Below are 15612 nucleotides of genomic sequence, written 5' to 3' on the forward strand. Positions count from 1 at the left end.
TGTGTTTGAGATAACCTCACAAGTGTCACAGATGACACATTTGGCGTTTTTTTTGCCGGTTTGTCAGTAGCAGCTCCTGAAACGCAAGACTGCCACACATCTGTTCGACCAACGCCAGTTGATCTAAACGCCAGTAGATCTAAACGCCAGTAGATCTGGAACACCGGCTCTGCGTGGACGGACAGCTCTACCGTGACACCGGCACCACTCCGTGGTTATATTGACTGCACTCCAGATAAGAACCCGCTACACTCTTTTCTTATTCATTCACACTTTCTCCTTTAACATGAGTTTAACCTTGTAATATCAGTATGATGTCATAGCCGATATAACACCGTCACCCTCCGTCATTGCTTTAATTGGAATGTTTCTGTTTCTTTTTTTTTTTTTTGTCGCTCACTGTTCTCATGGTTTTTTTCCTTCTCTTTTCTTTCACTGCTGTGATCGCCTACTTCCCCACTCACCTATAAACACCCTCTATTTCTGCATATTCACACACCACGATCACGCAAAAAACATGCGCTCAACGGCAGCACATTTACAACAGCCTCACAGCACACACAGACTTATAGGACACACACGCAAGCCACGCTTGTTCATATTAGTGAATATACACACACATAGACTTATGGAGCCTCTCACCACACATTTTGTTTTCTCTTTCTATTTACAAACAAGTGATGTCTCCACATTTTCTTCGTCTAAACGAAACACCCAGCGTACATCATTAGACATACACACACAATTATGGGCACACTAAGGTTTGTCACATGGAATGTAAATAGAGCTGGTACCAGAGAAAAAATGTTAAAGATATTTAACCAGCTTAAAAAACTACAGGCAGATGTTGTTTTATTATAAGAGACTCACAGACCTGTCACAGGTTTAAACGAACTTAAAACACCTGAGTTTCCTAATGTGTTTGCAGCCTGTTATAATTCTAGACAAAGGGGAGTAGCAATTTTTATACATAAAAATGTTAATTTTATAGTACTCGATACAGTTATAGATCCAGAGAGTAGATTCCTTATTATTAAATTATCAGTATTTAACAAAAAGCTATGTATTGTAAGTATATATGGTCCAAATGTTGATGAATCCTCATTCTTCCACGGATTTTTTAGTGCACTCTATGAACACCTTGATTGCACACTTATTCTTGGAGACGACCTCAACCTTGGACTAAATGAAGAAATGGATAGGCCCAACACAACAGGAACTAAGCGCAATTGGCAGTCCACAAATATAATCGAACAGTATATGAGTAACTTTGGCCTTTGCGATGCATAGCGCTCCCTTCACTCCAACAGTAAGGAATATTCTTTCTTCTCACATGTCCATCACTCCTACTCTGGTCTAGATTATTTCCTAGTCAGCAGCTCACTGCTGAGTGATATTTCAGACACTGAGATTCACCCTATAGCTGTCAGCGATCATGCTCCTGTATCTTTAACACTAATACATAAGAAGAACGCTACACCAAGTAAAAACTGGAGATTCAATACATCGCTGCTCAAAGATGAAGACTTTATTAAATATTTTAAAGAGTGGACTTCATATTTAGACTTTAATGACACTCCCGGAACATCGGCTTCTGTTCTATGGGAAGCAGGGTAAGCTGTGATGAGAGGTAAAATAATTTCTTTCTCCATCCATCCATTCGCTACCGCTTATCCTTTTCAGGGTCGCGGGGGGCGCTGGAGCCAATCCCAGCTGTCATAGGGCGAGAGGCGGGGTACACCCTGGACAGGTCACCAGTCTGTCGCAGGGCTAACACACAAGGACAGACAACCATTCGCACTCACGTGCCACACCTAGTGGCAAATTGCCACACCTAGTGGCAATTTGGATTATCCAATTAACCTATCCCCACAAACTGCATGTCTTTGGACGGTGGGAGGAAGCCGGAGTACCCGGAGGGAACCCACGCAGACACGGGGAGAACATGCAAACTCCACACAGAAAGAACCCGGCCTGATGGTGGAATTGGACTCAGGACCTTCTTGCTGTGCGGCAACAGTGCTAACCACCGTGCTGCCCTATAATTTCTTTCTCATCACACAAAAAGAAAGAAGAAAACAAAAATATTAAGGAACTAGAAAAAAAAAAATAAATAAAAAACAACTATATGTGCTGATAAAGATTTATCTGGAAACACAATATATGACCCTGGAAGAATAAACAACATTTTTAGGGATTTCTATGAAACTCTATATTCACCACAAATAAACCCATCTAAAAATGAAATTGATCAGTTTCTTGACAACGTAACTCTTCCAAAATTACTAGACAGTCAAGCAATGGCACTGGATTTGCCACTGACGCCAGGTGAACTCCAGGAAGCCCTGGTAAGTATGCCCAATAATAAGGCTCCAGGTTCAGATGGCTACCCTGCAGAATTCTACAAAGAATTCTGGACAATTTTGGCACCAGTATTCCACGGAATGTTGCAGGAAATCAAGGAAAGTGGCAGACTACCACCAAATATGAATTCTGCCAACATTAGTCTCCTGCTAAAACCAGGCAAAGACCCTTTATTTCCCTCAAGCTATCGTCCAATATCCCTTATAAATGCAGACCTCAAAATAATCTGCAAAGCCCTCTCAAAAAGATTAGAGAAGATAACCCCCTTTTTAATTCATCCTGACCAAACTGGTTTCATAAAAGGTAGGCACTCATCAACAAATGCACGTAGATTACTTAATTTAATAGACTACCCATACAGTAAAAACATTGAAACCACAATATTATCTCTAGATGCAGAAAAAGCGTTTCACAGAGTTAACTGGAAATTTTTATTCGCAACTTTACACAAATTTGGTTTTGGAAACTCTTTCATAAACTGGCTAAGAATATTATATAATTCACCAACAGCTTGTGTCAGAACAAATGACCAGACATCCTCCAGTTTCTGTCTCCTGAGGGGCACCAGACAGGGATGCCCACTCTCCCCCTCACTTTTTGCAATTTTTATCGAAACACTAGCAGCAGCATTTAGACAGGTTACAACAATTAAGGGCATAAAATGTAAGAACGTAGAACATAAAATCAGTCTCTATGCGGATGATTTGTTGCTTTTTCTCCAAAACTCACAAACCAACCTTTATTAGAGTAATTACCTCAGAAACTGGTTTTCAAGAGTTTCAGATTATTCAATTAACTGGTCAAAATCTACAGTTCTTCCAATTAACTGCTCCTTCCATAATTCTTCTTCTGCCCCACTACAATCTGGAAATATTAAATATTTAGGTATTAATGTCTCTCCTAAGCTTTCAGACTTAACTAAATTAAACCACATCCCACTTCTAAAGAAAGTAGAAGGCGATCTGACTAGATGGAAATCTCTACCCATATCACTCATGGGACTGTTCAGCTGTGACTGTTCAGAAACCATCTTGATGGTATGAGCATTTGCCCTCCTAATGGAGGCATTGAACCAATTACAAAACTTACGAAAACATAGCCAATCGTCATTAGTCAGACTTTCTCGCAGTAGCCCACGTCTGGTTGCTCTTATGTAGGAGAATGGCCAATGGAAATATCTCCATGCTAAATTGGAATTGTAATACGACCCCAGTTAAATCACCCACAAACCTATTTGGCATACTAGTTTAAAAAAGTGTTAATAAGAGATGATTTATCTGGTGATTTGGGATTAAGGCTTTGAATATTTTGTTTAAAGTTTAAAGATAAACAGTGTGCCATCAGACGAAGAAGAAAGTCAGTCCCAATTAAAATCATTTATTTCATTAAAATGCAGTTCAGATAAAAGTCAAATTGGAGAAGGCTCTGCGCAGATAGTGGCCAATAGTAGCCAACCACAGCCATAGACTGATTTCCAAACAGGTTAATTACTTAGGTCCGTAATTTCAAACTGCGTAGGTGCAGATCTTCAAAACTTGAGCAGCTTCCCAAGACTTCTCTGGAACAGTCAGAATTCAATCATATCCATTTTGGTTTTTTTTGTTTTTTTAATCTGCTGGTGTATCACATACAGCCAGGGGCTGAGGGTTAGGCTAAATACCCCCCCAAAAAATGAAAGCATCATTATTAGACACTTGCATATAAAGTTTCTGGGAAACAAACAACTATAAGAACTAGTATTAAAGGCTGACAACAGAGAGAATGACAATGCTATCAGCTGTTGTTTGTGGGTTTATTTCTGACTTTTACAGTTTGATGCAGAGAATATCAAGTAAAGTTAGAGGCCACTTGTTTTTAAAGTTGTGTAAGGAATGGAGCGTGTGGAAGAGGATCCAAAGGCAGATTATGTTAAACAAAAAAAACCTGATACTTCTATAGCACCATTCTATTCAGTTGAAAATTTAAACCATTTTCTACTGCAGACCTTACTCAGCCAGTCACACCTACATTCACACAGCACATTTATCATCTACACCTAAACGTAGAGCTGGGCGATATGAGATTTTTTCATATCACGATATGTTTTTTTCATTTCAGGCGATAACGATATCTATCACGATATAAGCCAAATAACTATATTTGTAAGATTTAAATGTGCCGTTGCTCACAAGTAAAATGTGAAATAATCAGCAGCTTGTTTTTATTTAAATATTTATTTCCCATAATAAGTTCAACAGGGTAGATGTACTTAAGGAACATGAGACTTTTTCAGATAAATAAAGGCAAATATTGCAAACTACACAAAAGGCAGCCGCTAAAGCGTCTAAGTTTCAAAATAGAACAAACGAAACAGACTAATTTGTCAATTCCACTTAGAAACAAAATATTAATTCTAAAAATAAATCTTAGTTTGTTTTACAGAAGAACAGACAAAACTGACTAACTTTTGTCAATATCAAATAAACTGAGAACTAAAAGGAAATTCTCAATCTCTCCTTGTTGTATAGCTGAGCTTTTCAAACAGTTTTAACAGTTACTTTAGTCTGACAAAAGCCGAATGACAAATTAGCACTTCCAGTCAGACACTGAGGCTACGTCCACACGTACACGGGTATTTTTGAAAACGGAGATTTTCCGTTTTCGTTTTAAAAAATAATCCCGTCCACACATAAAGGCAGAAATGAAGAAAAACGCTGCTAGGAACATGCCAAAGCAGCAGGTGGCGCTAGATTCCTAACCGTGCAGAAATGTTGGCCAATCAGAAGTCTAGAAGCCTCGGTGGGAAAAAGTAAACAAAGCTGGGGCATAGAAGCAGAACCGAGTCGTATGTGTGGACGGACAGTAACTGTGTGTATATGTAAGCATTTAAACACTGCAGAGAGTAGAATTAACAGTAACAGTATTGTAGAAATTCATTTCACCGAAACAATAACGTGGCGCACAGTGTGACGCATGCACCAGTTTATTGTATTTCCAGACTTGCTTTCGGCACAATTTACAGTGCACGCTACTCTGTTTTTTGTCAGACTTGAAATAGCCGAAATACCTTCACACTACGGAGCTTCTATGGCTCTTCCGTTCAACAATCTCTCCGGCATTGGAACCATCATCTGTTTTCTCTTCGGTCACGCTCGGTTGATTTTTCTAGTCGGCACACTCATTTCCTCCATTACGCGCTGGCTCCATTACCCGCTGGCTGCTTCCCAAACAAACACACGTGCGGCTTGGCACTTGTGCTGTACGTAACAAGTCACGCGACGTGACGCTGCGGCTGTGATTGGTTCGGCTCTGCGCTACTTAGTTTGGATTGGCTGACCTTTTTTTTTTTTTTTTTTTTAAGAGGACAAGAGCGGCGAGGTCTATCGCGATAGCTTAATTTCTCTATCGAGTAAAAGTTATATCGCGATACATATCGTTATCGTTCTATCGCCCAGCTCTACCTAAACGCATACTTTCTTGTGCTCATATGCCAAGTAGAGGCAATGGGCTCAGTATCTTGCCCGAGGTTACTTGAGTGTGTGGATTCCACCATTGGTAGATAACCCTCTCTATCACATGACCCACAGTTGCCCTTATGAAGCTTCCATATATATTTTATTGTAATGGTTGGATGTGACAGTGTAGTTGATGTGGGTTACAAAAGCTTTTCAACACAATCTAACCAGTGTCACTCAGGGAGAAAACACAGGAAATGTCAGTAATCACATCCAGTATAAAGTATGTAAGATTTGGCAGTGCTCTAGCTGACATTGTGATTTATAGTACTGGAGCTCCAGAAAGGGCTGCACTGTTTCAATTCCTGTTCACTTATTACACTTCAGACTTTCAGTACACCTCCAGGACCTCCTCTACAGAAATATTCAGATGATTATGCAGTAGGTTGAAAATATGTGTGATATGCAGGAGGAGAGTATTAGTAGAAGATTTTGTGGAATGGTCAGAGATATATCATCTGCTTTTGAATGGGTATAAGACCAGAGAAAGACCAACCTCCGAAAGAGTACAACTAGATGGTCCATGACTATCCTGAGACAGAATGTCAGTGTGGTGTACATAAGAGTACAAGTCCACAACGACAACAGACTGAACTAGACAATGAACAGATACAAGCAGTTAAGGAGCTGACTCTAAAGTTTTGAAGTTGAATGTTGCATTTGAAATTACATGATGATGCAGAAATTACATACAATCACAGAGTGAATAAGGTGATTGAGGAAGAAATACTGCATCATGACATAGTGACTCATGGGAAGCCTAAGCCTATTGCAGTGTAACAAAGGAAAGATTCGGTGTCACCAGATCCAGTTCAAACTACATTGTTTAGCAAAAGGGAAGTTTTGGTAATGGACTGGTTTTTATATAACGATTTTCTGCTCTACCTCAGCACTCAAAAAGGCTTTATACAAACTATTTTCTAAATGTCAGAAAATAGTGTTTTCTAACATTTACACACATTCACACTCCAGTGCATGCATTACAGGGGTTAGTATCTGGCTCAAGGATATTTGGTATGCACACTGAAGCATCCAGGAATCGAACCACCAAACTTCCAATTAGTAAATGACTTGCTCCATCCTCCTGGGCTACAATCACACCAATTTTTAAACCTAGTCTTTAAAGTCGACAAGGTGTCCATTTCCTGAATCAAAACTGGTGCGTCTTACACAGAAGAAGGGCCCATAAGCCAAAGGCTCTGCCTTATGGTATTATGGGTCGTTGTTGGGGTTTTCACTGTATTATTTTAGGGTTCTTTACCTTACAATATAAAGGATCTTTAGGGAACAGTTCTTGTGATTTGGCGCTATATAAAGGAAATTCTATTTCATTTATCAAAATTGGCAAAAATTACGGAAAGTAATAATAACTCAATTGCATATTCTATAAAGATTTATGGTTAAGGCGATTTAATGAATTTTAAATGTATCTAATTATAGTATGTTGTTTTTTTCCTGTAGCTCACTGCCTGTTGATCAGCCAAATCACTATGTTTAATCAGACATGCACTTGGAGAGCAATCATTATCCATACTCTATAGTCATTTATGAATATTTTACATTTGATCTGCAGATTTGGACCTTATTCATACAAAGAATATCCCAGGCTGACTTCAAGAAACATTGAAAGATGGTATTTGTTTCCTGAATCCCACAGTAAGAGTCTACTATCTTTTGATCAGTGAAATGAAAATCAATATCACTCCAGTTTTTGCTTCTCTTCATTGTTGTTGTTTTGCATTTTGTTTTAAATTTTGTTTATTTATTTATTTTACATTCTTATTATTTATTTATTTATTTTACTGTGAAACACTTTGTGATTTTTTTCGGTAAAAAGTGCTATATAAATACATTTTACTTAAGTTTTTGCTCAAAAAGAGGCTGGAGAGATCGCTTGATTGTTGCAGGTTTCTCTGTATGTTATTTACACCTGACAGTGTAAAATACTTAGTGACAACTGCTGTTGTGATTTGGCGCTATAAAAACAAAGTGCTCTGAATTGAATTACCTAACGTCAATTGTTGATTTAATTAATAGATGTATTTAAGTTTTTAACCATCAAGATTAATCTGTTATTCCTTAACAATGCAGTAAAAAATATTTGCCTTGGGACTTACCAGTGATGTGATAGCTGACTTGACGGTTGAAGGCAGAGCTATCATCATCTCTAGTTATCAGCACAGCCACAACCTCTCCTGGGCGGTCACTCTCCTGAACAGAACCAAAGATGTGGTTCTCCATGAACCTGGGAGGGTTGTCATTGATGTCTGACAATGAAACTGTGACAGTGGTTGTACTGGAAAGAGTCAGGGTCTCCCCAAGGTCTGAGGCCACCACTGTAAAAGTGTACGAGGGGCTAGTTTCATGATCCAGGTCTTTGCGTGTAGTGATCCAACCAGTATTGCTGTCAATGCTAAAAGTGCTGACCAGTGTGTCTGAATCCTCTTTTAACTGGATTAATGAACCAAGTTTATATGTTACCTGGCCATTTGCTCCAGAATCTGGGTCTCTTGCTTGAACTTGAATGATTCTGGTTCCAACTGGCATTCCTTCCATAATGGTGGTATCATATGAGTTGGCCTCAAAAGCTGGTTTGTTGTCATTCAAATCCAATACCTTGACTTCAACTTCAACACAACTCACTGAATCAAGCTTAGCCTGTTGTGCCGTGGCAGTGACTTTGAAGTAGTATCCTTTGATCACCTCGTAGTCCAAAGGCTTATCAAGTTTGATCACTCCAGTATGCTTTTCCACCACAAACACACCATCGTGGTTGTTTTCACCAGCCTCTCCATTAACCAGGGCAAAAGTAGTAGAGAGTGATGTAAATTCAAGAGGAGCGTTGAGGTGAACTGTTCCTATGACTGAACCAATAAGAGTGTTCTCTGGTGTATTGAATAAATAATGATATTGGCTAAAGGATGGAATAAAAGTCTCTGGAGAAAGAACGTGGATATAGACAGATACTAGAGAGTGTCTGACTGGATTTCCTCCATCAACAGCCTTCACAAAGAAAGATAATACAGAATTTCTGAAATGGCTGAAACTGCCTTTAGTCACCATCCATCCATTGTCCGGGTCTATCTCCAAAATGTCTACCACTGGTACATTTGCCTCACTGTAAAGTGAATATGTCACTTTAGCATTAATGTCATGATCAGGATCATGGGCCTGAATCTGTGTCACCAAAAAACCTTGAGCCACATCAGATTTCACTGAAGCTCGATACTCTGTGGCACGGAAACAAGGTGCATTATCATTATCGTCCAATAGAGTAACTTGTACTGTACAGTAAGAGACTTGTCCACCTAAATCTTGGGCCGCCACTGTGAGAACAATGTCTTTGTTAGCTGGATCCTCACGATCAAGTTTTTCTGTGGTGTAGATCTGACCATTTGCATCGATGCTAAACTTGTCCTTACCAACATCATTCACAAAGGAATAAGTTATGAGCCCAAACTCTCCTGGGTCTGCATCTGTTGCCTTGACCTGAAATGAAAATTTTGATCACCCTTATCAATTCAGAAAAATACTTTATAGCTACTTAATATACTTAATGTTATTTCTTTTTAATGTATAATTTAATGAATCCTTACTGCACCTACCTGTATAACTTTGGTTCCCACAGCAGCATTCTCTCTTAGCTCCGCCTCATACATATTCTGTCCAAACACTGGACTATGCAGATTGGCCCTCCACACTTTTACATGAACCTGTGCAGTGCTGGTGAACACCCCATCAGATACTGAAACATTGAGACTATAGGCAGGCTCCATTCTTTGCTTACGGTGGCTGGACAGTGTGATTATCCCTGTCTTTTTTTCTATTGCAAAATTCCTTTTTTCATTTCCTGATAAAATACTGTACTCCAACTTGTCAAAATCTGAGCTGTCTGCATCAGATGCCTGGACACAGGTTATAAAGTGACCCCTTGTTGCCAACTCATTCACATATGCCTCATAGAGCAGCTGGTTGAAAACTGGAGGATTGTCATTTATGTCATTCAACATGACTGTCACAGACACTTCGCTACTCAGTGGTGGAAAACCATTATCAGTTGCCCTGACAATAAAGTCATATTTTTGGAGTAGTTCATGGTCTAGCATACGAGCTGTCAGGATTAATCCACTGCTACTGTCAATATGAAAGTACTCTGTATTATTACGTGAATTCGAGAAGATCTGGTAGCGGACAACATTGTTTTTCTCTGAATCTTTGTCTGTGGCAACTACTTGGAGTGCTGGCGTTCCAATCATGGCTGTTTCAGATAAAACTACCCTGTAGGTCATTTTCTGGAAGATAGGTGGATTATCGTTGACATCCTGGACAAACACATCTACATCAACCTCAGCATGGGCACCAGTAAGATAGTCTGTGGCTCTAACAGTCAGGTGGTAAGATGATGTTGCCTCAAAATCCAAAGCATGGATGACACTTATGACTCCGGTATCAAAACCAATGTCAAACTGTAGGGATGGATCTCCATCAACAATTGTGTAGATGATGCTTTGTCCTTCAGGGCTTGAGGCATTGATGCCAAGGATAGGTGTGTGCACAGCTACATCCTCATTCACAGCAACAGTATAAAATGATTTGGCAAAAACAGGCATGGCTTTGTTGACTACAGTGATGGGAAACTCTATTGTAGATGAAAGGGGTGGATAACCACTGTCTCTGGCATATATCACCATTCGGTATTCCACATTGGACAAATCAGACTCAAAAGACCTCTTGAGGCTGAGACTACCTGTCTGCCTGTTGATTTCAAAATGACCATGGTCATCTTTGAGATAGTAAGATACTTGCCCATTAATTCCTTTGTCACCATCTACTGCCATGACCCTGAAAATGGGTGATCCTGGTTCAGCTTCTACTTGAACAGCTGCATAATAAGGAAGTCCAACAAACACAGGGGTATTATCATTTATGTCTTCAACTTGGACTCTAACTATGACTCTAGCCACATGGAGAGGGTCATGCTCCTTTCTTGCCTCAACCACCAGTTCATAGAACTCTTGCTCTTCACGGTCAAATGCTATACCTGTGGTCTCGATGACTCCAGATGTTGGGCGAATTTTGAAATGTGTACCAGCATTCAACAAGTTGTACTTTAGTGGTTCATTCAGACGGTTTCCAATAGCATTGACCACAGCTACCTTTGTGATATTCAATATATTCTCTTTAATAGATGAAGAGTAAATACTGTGGGTGAAGCTGAGACCAGAGTCTAGAGCTTCTCTGACAACTATAGTCACCAAAGCCATGCTAGAGAATTTACCATCTGAAACTCTGACACTGAAGCGGAAACGCTCTTTGGAAAAGTTGTTGTTTTTGACTACAATAATTCCACTTGAAGGTTTGATGGCAAAGTGCTGCAGTTCTCCATCAGTCAGAGAGTATATAAGCTCTGTAGTGATGTTTTTGTCAGGGTCTGCAGCTGAAACCTGAAGTGCTTCAACTCCAACATAAGTGGGGAGTAACAGGACTGTTTCATAAGAACTCTGGGTGAAGCGAGGTGGGGAATCATTTGTGTCAATCACTTGTATTGTGACCTCAGTTGGACTTTCTGCTGTCAACTGTGGCGTTCCGTTGTCTCTCACATGTACGTGGAAATGAAAGATAGTAAAGGTTTCATAATCTAAATTAGCAATAGTTCTGATGGAGCCAGTTCCTGAGTCCACGGTGAAGAACATTTTTGCTGTGTCTTCAATAATCTGGTATACCAGCAGTGCATTTTGGTTACGGTCAGCATCAGTGGCTTTTATTACTAGAGGTGAACCATCTAAGTTTAAGACTACACTGTTAATTGGTGCTGCCTCACTAATACTCCCATGGTAGTGAAGCTCCTGGAACACTGGTGGGTTGTCATTATCATCCACTACCTGGATTAACAGAGTAGCATTGGAGGCCATGCCAGCCATGTTAATAGCCTGGACTATCAGTGTGTAAGAAGTTGTAGTCTCATAGTCAAGCGATTTTTGAGTAGTAATCACTCCACTATATTGATTTATCTGAAAAACATGATTGGTATTGCCCTGCTTGATGTCATAATTGAGGGTGGACTGGCTGACAGCACTGACTGTACTGACAGAGGTCCCAACCAATGCATTCTCCATGATTTCAGTCTGATACTCAGGTTGAGGGAACTTTGGACCAGCATTATCAGATAGAGTGACAGCAATCCGCACTATTGTGGTAGTGGAAAGTGGGGGGGAGCCACTGTCAATTACTCTGACAGTGAGAATATAATGGCCTATGCTGGATAGGTCCAGCTCATGCGCAACAGTGATGACACCCAAAACTGGCTCAACTTGGAATGTATTTCCACTGTTGCCTGTTGAAGAGAAAAAAAACAAAAAAAAAAACAAAAAAACCCAATAATAGTCAAAATATCAAATTAACATTCCAACCATGTACATATGTAGGAGCAAGTACTCAGTTGCCATAGCGTACCTGCTTCAATAGAGTAGTGTAGCTCTGCATTCTCGCCTTTATCTTTGTCTAGGGCAGTTACCTGGACTACAGCTGATCCCACTGCTGCTGACTCATATACTGAGCCTTCATACAGAGCACTGGTAAAAATTGGTACGTGGTCATTTACATCTTCCACTTCTATTAGTACACGGACCAAATCTTTTCTGTATGGGAATTCTTGATCCTTTACCTGTGGAGAAAATGATTAAACAAACCTAAATATTTTCTTTAATGATATATATAGGATGAAGATATATGATAAGGTCAAAATAATGTCTACAAAAACAAGCCATTAGACTAGAACTGTTACTCCCTCACTTTCCTTAACCACACATATTTCTCCCGTGTTATGTAGTAGTTTAAAAATTAGATATGTAACTTCTAATGATGCAGTGAGATGTGGATACTGGTTTACTGAATGGTGTAATTTGTAAACCATGTAATTAGTCTGCTGATGTCACCAAAAGGTAGTCCAGCCCAAACAGAGGATTACTGTGTGCTTGCATAATTAAAACAGGAAAACTATCTGTATGATGAATACAATTCTATGATACAGACTTTTAGACCAAAAATAACTCATAGATTAAAGTATATCTTACAGTCACAGTGAGAATGTGTCGTGAACAGGCCTCATGGTCAAGCCTCTGAGTAGTGTAGATAGTGCCCTGGGTGGGATGAATGCGGAACAGACCCATGGTGTTTGGGTCTATGGAACTCTGCAGAGAGTAGGTCAACTGTTGATGCTTATCACGGTCAGATGCCTGAACCTGGACCACTTCAGTGTCAGGTGGTGTATCTTCAGAAACAACGACATCATAAGTTGGTTGGAAGAAGATGGGAGCATTGTCATTGCTGTCCATAACAGTAATGTGAATCTGGAACATGAGGGACATTAAAAAGAGAAAAAGGAAAGAAAGAAAGAACACACTTTAAAATTATAGATATAAACTGTTCATCTTAATGACGTCTTCAGAGTTATATAACTCAGAATTAAAGATTTTGCAACTAAACTAAAGCTTGTCAGTTCAAAATTGTTTTTTGAAACACACCACCCTCCACAACAGAATTTTTGAAAGCTGCATATTAGTGGTTTTTGAGTTGAATCTTAAGCACACAATTTTTCCCTTAAATTATCTCCAAATATAATGGCATTATGTGTGCGTGCATGATGCACGCATGACTAGCAGACTAAGCAGACATGGTGCATGACATACAGTTTACACGAGGCAATTTTATTTCTTATATGAATGTTATTTATTTTAACTGACATAAAGAGGATTTTACAAGTGATAATAATAACAACTGTACTGCATTAAAACATTCAAAACCTCTCTGGGTACATCTCAGGCCCTCTAAAGTACGGAGGCATATGTGCTTTGCTCAAATGAGCAGCAATCAGCAGTAATCAACCAAAGTAATTGTTAGTAAAAACTTGAGGAGATGAACAATTTAAACTGGTCTTATTTCCTGAAAAACATCAAAAAATGTCTTGATGCATGCTCAATCACCCAGGTAAGGAAATCACAGAAAGCTGACTCTGTTCACCTGGACATAGGAGAAATAAGTAGGAGAAATGTTTCATTACTCTTTTAAGTGATTTTTTCAATCTCAGCTGACTGCAGGTTTCCTCAGCCTTATAAACAGTACATTCGCATAATAACCAAACCTAGCACCACTGATTAACAATGGGTCATGAGGACAGTTTCATGATTGTTAATATGCAAATTGTCATGACCATTGATCAATGACCATGAGTACTATTTACAAAGAGTTGGGGAATAGCTCACAGCATTGTATGATAGTGAAAGAGGTACACTTAGGCCCCCTCCTTGATTTAGAGATGGTCTTTCTCTTTTCACATGAATGGCCTCTTGGCAGCTGACCATGTCAGAAGCTTGCCAATCCTGGCAAAAACTAAGAACAGGGGCCCCAGCAGGCCATCTCCCAAGCCACCGTGAGCAGCCCCAAGAATCACCAAGTACCCACTTCCAGGGGGAGGCAGCAATGGCCTGCAGGGAGCGGTAGGGAGGGGAGTTACATCTCGGTCTTCTTTAGCACTAATGATGCTTGTAATAAATGTAGCCTATTTGCAGCTCTGGAGGTCAGGATCAATAAATTGAAGACTCAAATTCGCACCCTTGAAAAACCTGTAGCTTAGCCAGGCCCCTGTAGCCAGTGCAGCCGAAGGTAGCGTGGCTCCTGCCAGCTGTCTCCCAGCAGATTGTCCCCAGTAGCTGGGAAAACAGGATGGCTGGGTGACGGTGAGGAGGAAGCGCAGTCCTAAACAGAAGCCCATGGTACACCACCAACCTGTTCATGTGTTTAACTGCTTTTCCCCACTTGGCAACACTCCTGTCTGTTCTTAGACATGTGAAGCTAGAGACACCACCAACCATAGTTAATTGTCTTCCAGGTGCCAGAAGAGGCGACACTGAGGGAAATTTAAATCTGCTGGCTAAGGGTAAACATAAATTCAGTAAAATTATAATTCAAGTAGGCAGTAATGACACCCGGTTACGTCAATTGGAGGTCACTAAAAGCAGACTAATTAATGTAATAGATGTAATGTAATAGATTATCGCTCCAACTACAAATTCGAAAGTTGTCTCTTTAGACGCAGAGAATTTGACTGGGTAAATTGGAAAATTTTTTAGCAGTTTAAAGCAAATTTGGATTTGGCTCATTCTTCATAAATTGAGTCAAAATACTGTACAGCTCTCCGGATGCATCTGTTAGGCCAAATTATGTAACATCCCAAAGCTTCAATCCAAAGAAAGGCACCAGACAAGGCTGCCCACTTTTCCCCTCACTTTTTGTCATTTTCATTGAACCATCAGCAGCAGCAAACTCCCAAAATGTAGCCTGATGGTGCATTACTTTTCCTTAAAAACAGCCAATTGATAATTCAGCCTGGGCAGCACGGTGGCTACACTGATTCTTTGTGTTTTTGATGATGTTCAGTTTGTCACTGGTTCATTAGTATTTTTTTTCCTTCTTTACTCACGAGTTTGCATGTGTGGAGTTTGTGTGGAGTTTGCATGTTCTCCCCATGTTTGCGTGGGTACTCCGGCTTCCTCCCACAAGCGCGAACTCAGAAGAGGGAGCAGTTAAGCTAGTTTGGGTGGGCTAGGGCTGTGGCTTGCCTCAGACATAGGCAATTTGTATATTTGTTTGTGAACCTCCATCTGTTTTGTCTTTCAGGATGCATCAGTGGAGGTCATGAGACTGAGTACTGGGCCTTGTCCCCTGTGTCAATCCAGATGGTTGATGTGGACATCAC

The 15612-nt window shown here is 40.0% G+C and overlaps 1 protein-coding gene and 1 pseudogene across 4 annotated transcripts in view; one reads left to right on the forward strand and one right to left on the reverse strand.

The window, feature by feature from the left end:
• The window catches only part of fat3a (FAT atypical cadherin 3a), a 179253-nt gene that overhangs the window by 62670 nt on the left and 100971 nt on the right, over window positions 1–15612 (reverse strand). For all 4 annotated transcript variants that reach the window (XM_085479106.1, XM_085479105.1, XM_085479104.1 and 1 more), the window contains exons 8-11: window positions 12932–13207; window positions 12312–12522; window positions 9464–12192; window positions 7976–9347 (exon numbers count right to left, since the gene is read on the reverse strand). In XM_085479106.1, coding sequence (XP_085335232.1) covers window positions 7976–9347; window positions 9464–12192; window positions 12312–12522; window positions 12932–13207 — 4588 coding nt within the window. The remainder of the gene's footprint in view (window positions 1–7975; window positions 9348–9463; window positions 12193–12311; window positions 12523–12931; window positions 13208–15612) is intronic.
• LOC146693279 (uncharacterized) lies at window positions 14083–14903 on the forward strand (annotated as a pseudogene).

Source organism: Copadichromis virginalis, linkage group LG14, assembly GCF_057382275.1.
Source record: "Copadichromis virginalis isolate Kocher_CV1m ecotype Utaka linkage group LG14, C_Virginalis_male_GT1.1, whole genome shotgun sequence".
NCBI classification, from domain to species: Eukaryota; Metazoa; Chordata; class Actinopteri; order Cichliformes; family Cichlidae; genus Copadichromis; species Copadichromis virginalis.